Source organism: Lipotes vexillifer, unplaced genomic scaffold (assembly GCF_000442215.2).
Source record: "Lipotes vexillifer unplaced genomic scaffold, Lipotes_vexillifer_v1.1 scaffold1691, whole genome shotgun sequence".
Taxonomy (NCBI): Eukaryota; Metazoa; Chordata; class Mammalia; order Artiodactyla; family Lipotidae; genus Lipotes; species Lipotes vexillifer.
Genome location: NW_006789046.1, coordinates 789,451 through 792,662, shown reverse-complemented (window position 1 = coordinate 792,662; position 3,212 = coordinate 789,451). Strand labels below are relative to the sequence as shown.

General features: G+C 64.2%; 1 protein-coding gene across 1 annotated transcript in view; it reads left to right on the top strand.

Moving 5' to 3' along the window:
* Positions 1-475: 475 nt before the first annotated feature.
* FSCN2 (fascin actin-bundling protein 2, retinal) overlaps positions 476-3,212 on the top strand; it is a 6,320-nt gene continuing 3,583 nt past the window's right edge. The window contains exon 1 of the mRNA XM_007462328.1: positions 476-1,445. Coding sequence (XP_007462390.1) covers positions 620-1,445 — 826 coding nt within the window. The 5' untranslated portion in view covers positions 476-619. The remainder of the gene's footprint in view (positions 1,446-3,212) is intronic.

Sequence of the window (3,212 nt, the reverse complement as noted above, 5' to 3'; positions counted from 1 at the left end):
GAATCAGAGAAGCAGTAACTGGATCTGGCGGCTGAGGGTGGAGGGCTGCGATCGGGTTGCGGCCACATGCAAGTTTTCCACCAGGCGGCTTTCTCTACCTCAGGAAAGAGCTGGGCTGGGCTGGGGAGTCTGTGCGGTGGGTCTGGGGGCCCGGAGGTGGGGGGCAAGGAGAGGGGCCAAGACGTGCAGTGGCCAGAGGGTGGGGCACAGGGCCTGAGCTGGGGCCCGGGCAGCTGCCAGCGAGGACGAGGAGGTGGTCGGCCCTGCGGCAGGTGGCGCTTTCCAGCCCTGCCGGCCCTGGGCTCTGGCCCCTGGGCAGTCCGGGAGTGGCTGAAATCCAAGCTGGGGTAACGAAAGTCTGCTGCTGTTCCTAAGCCGGCACAGCTCTGATCCGCCCTCCCACCCGCCCTCTGCTGCCCGCTGGCCATGTGAGAGCTGCCTGGGCCCGTGACCGCTGGCCAGAGGCAGCATCCGAGCGGGCGGCAGGTCCATGACGCCGGCTGGGCCTGGGGGCCACGGGCCGACCCCGTCGAGCCAGGCCTCTGCAGGACCTCGGGGGCCGTGAGCACACAGAGAGAGCTACCCAGGCCCCTCTTGGGGCCCTCAGCCAGGCCCGAAGATGCCCACCAATGGCCTGCACCAGGTGCTGAAGATCCAGTTCGGCCTCGTCAACGATACTGACCGTTACCTGACGGCTGAGAGCTTCGGCTTCAAGGTCAACGCCTCAGCACCCAGCCTCAAGAGGAAGCAGATGTGGGTGCTGGAGCCAGACCCGGGCCAGGGCACAGCTGTGCTGTTTCGCAGCAGCCACCTGGGCCGTTACCTGTCAGCCGAGGAGGACGGGCGCGTGGCCTGCGAGGCGGAGCGGCCGGGCCGCGACTGCCGCTTCCTGGTCCTGCCGCAGCCTGACGGGCGCTGGGTGCTGCAGTCGGAGCCGCACGGCCGCTTCTTCGGCGGCACCGAGGACCAGCTGTCCTGCTTCGCCACAGCCATCACCCCGGCTGAGCTGTGGACCGTGCACCTGGCCATCCACCCGCAGGCCCACCTGCTGAGTGTGAGCCGGCGGCGCTACGCGCACCTGTGCCCGCAGGAGGACGAGATCGCGGCGGACAGCAACACACCGTGGGGCGTGGACGCGCTCGTCACGCTCATCTTCCAGAACCGGCAGTACTGCCTCAAGTCCTGCGACAGCCGCTACCTGCGCAGCGATGGCCGCCTTGTCTGGGAGCCCGAGGCTCGCACCCGCTACACGCTCGAGTTCAAGGCGGGCAAGCTGGCCTTCAAGGACTGTGACGGCCGCTACCTGGCGCCCGTGGGACCCACAGGCACGCTCAGGGCTGGCCGCAACACACGGCCCGGCAAGGACGAGCTCTTCGACCTGGAGGAGAGTCACCCGCAGGTGGTGCTGGTGGCCGCCAACCACCGCTACGTGTCCGTGCGGCAAGGTAACGAGGGTGCGGGGCCGGCCGCGCTCTCAGCGTGGGCTCGTGCAGCGAGCGGCACTGCGGCTGCTGGGTGGGGACGTGTGTGTGGCGGCACACAGCGTAGGTGGGTGGGCCGTGGGCCACGTCTGGGGTCCCTGCTGAGCCTTGGGCCCGCTGGACAGCTACTGGGTGCAGGATGGGCAGCGCTCAGCTGGAGGTGGTTGAGGCCCAGGCCAGCTGCTATGAGGGATAGGAGGGCAGGCCCCACCCACACTGGGCTGGCCCCCTGCCCGCCCCTCCCCTTCCCTTCCATCACCCCACTTCTGAACTTTAAAGGGTTTGGAAGGCGACCAAGGGCAGGGCAAGGAGAGACAGCAAGAGTGGAGTGGGGAGGGGTCTTGGGGTTCCTCCAGTCCAGCGGGATGTAAGCGGCCCCTCCAGGGCCTGGACTCCTTGGTGGGGAGACACTGTCTCTACCCAACAGGTGTGGCGTGGCTCCCCCCAAGTCCTGGATCATCGGTCACCTGCTTCATGTGACCGGTGGGCCCTTCCACATGTGATCACATGCCTGTGGGGTGAACGTGGGCAGTTCCTACTTCCCCTCGAAGAAGGTGAGGTCCCAGAGTGGCCCCAAGCTGCTTGGGCTCCTGGCTCTGTGCAGCCAGGAGCGGCTGGGCATACCCTGAGGCGGCTCACTGCCACCACCTGGTCCAGAGGCAGAGACCCGGCCCTGAGCACCTGGAGGGGTGGCCCAGCTGTGGCTCTAGGGGGCCCTGCCTGTAGTCCAGGTCTTCAAGGCTAGCGCAGAGCAGGGACCGGCATTCAGCAAACACCCCCAAGCACTTGCGGCATGTGGTCAGGTCCTGGGGCGTGAGGGAAGACAGACAGCCCTGGTCCTTCCCACGTCAGGTCCTACTGTCTGGCCACACTGCTTTCTGGCCTGGGCCGAGGCCCATATGCTTGGCTTGTCAGTAAAAGGTGGGCAGCAGTGTGAAAAAGCTTTCTCTGTGAGCCAAAGGAGATGCTGGATACAAAGTATTTGTCCCTGTTCAGCTTGTGAGTCTTGTGGTGGCGGTAGTGGGGATGGTGGTGAAGCTGGAGGTGATGGTGGTGGTGTTGGTAGTGATGGAAATGGTGATGATGATGGTGGTGGTGAGGGATGGTAGCTGTACAACCATTTTTCATTCTCTGGACTACCCTGCATCTGATCCCATCCCTTTAACGGGGGATGTCCCCCACAAAGGACCAGATTTGCCTCCCACTATAGAGGCCAGAGGTACCGGTACCGCACATTCGCCTCCTTGCTTTGCTTGCACTAAGCCTGAGGGCATAGGACCTGGCCCCGAGATATTCAGATGTCGACGTGGCTACCAGTGATTCGAGCAAGTGGAGTGTGGCATCTCAGTGCTGCGGGGGGAGAGGAGCGGTGCCACTAGATTCCAATGTAGCCGGAGTGGCGGCTTCTGTGGAGTGGTGGTGCCTTGGTCCCTGTCATTTTGCTGGTCAGGCAGCCCCCAAACCCGTCTCCTTCCCCCTGGAGTGTTTGTGAGCACCCTGGCTTCTCCTGCCAATATTTTTCTTTTGCAGCCTCTATCAGCCAGGCTCTACTTGTTTCTGCTGTGCCCGCTGCCGGCCCTCACTGATGTGGCATTGCTGCGGGGCCGCCCAGCAGGCAGTGTTCGTTGCTGCAAGTAACAATGGCCGCAAATTGGCTTAAGCCACAAGGACACTGATTATCTCACCTAAACGGAAGTCTGCAGGCACGGGGGTGGTGGGATGCACCATTGC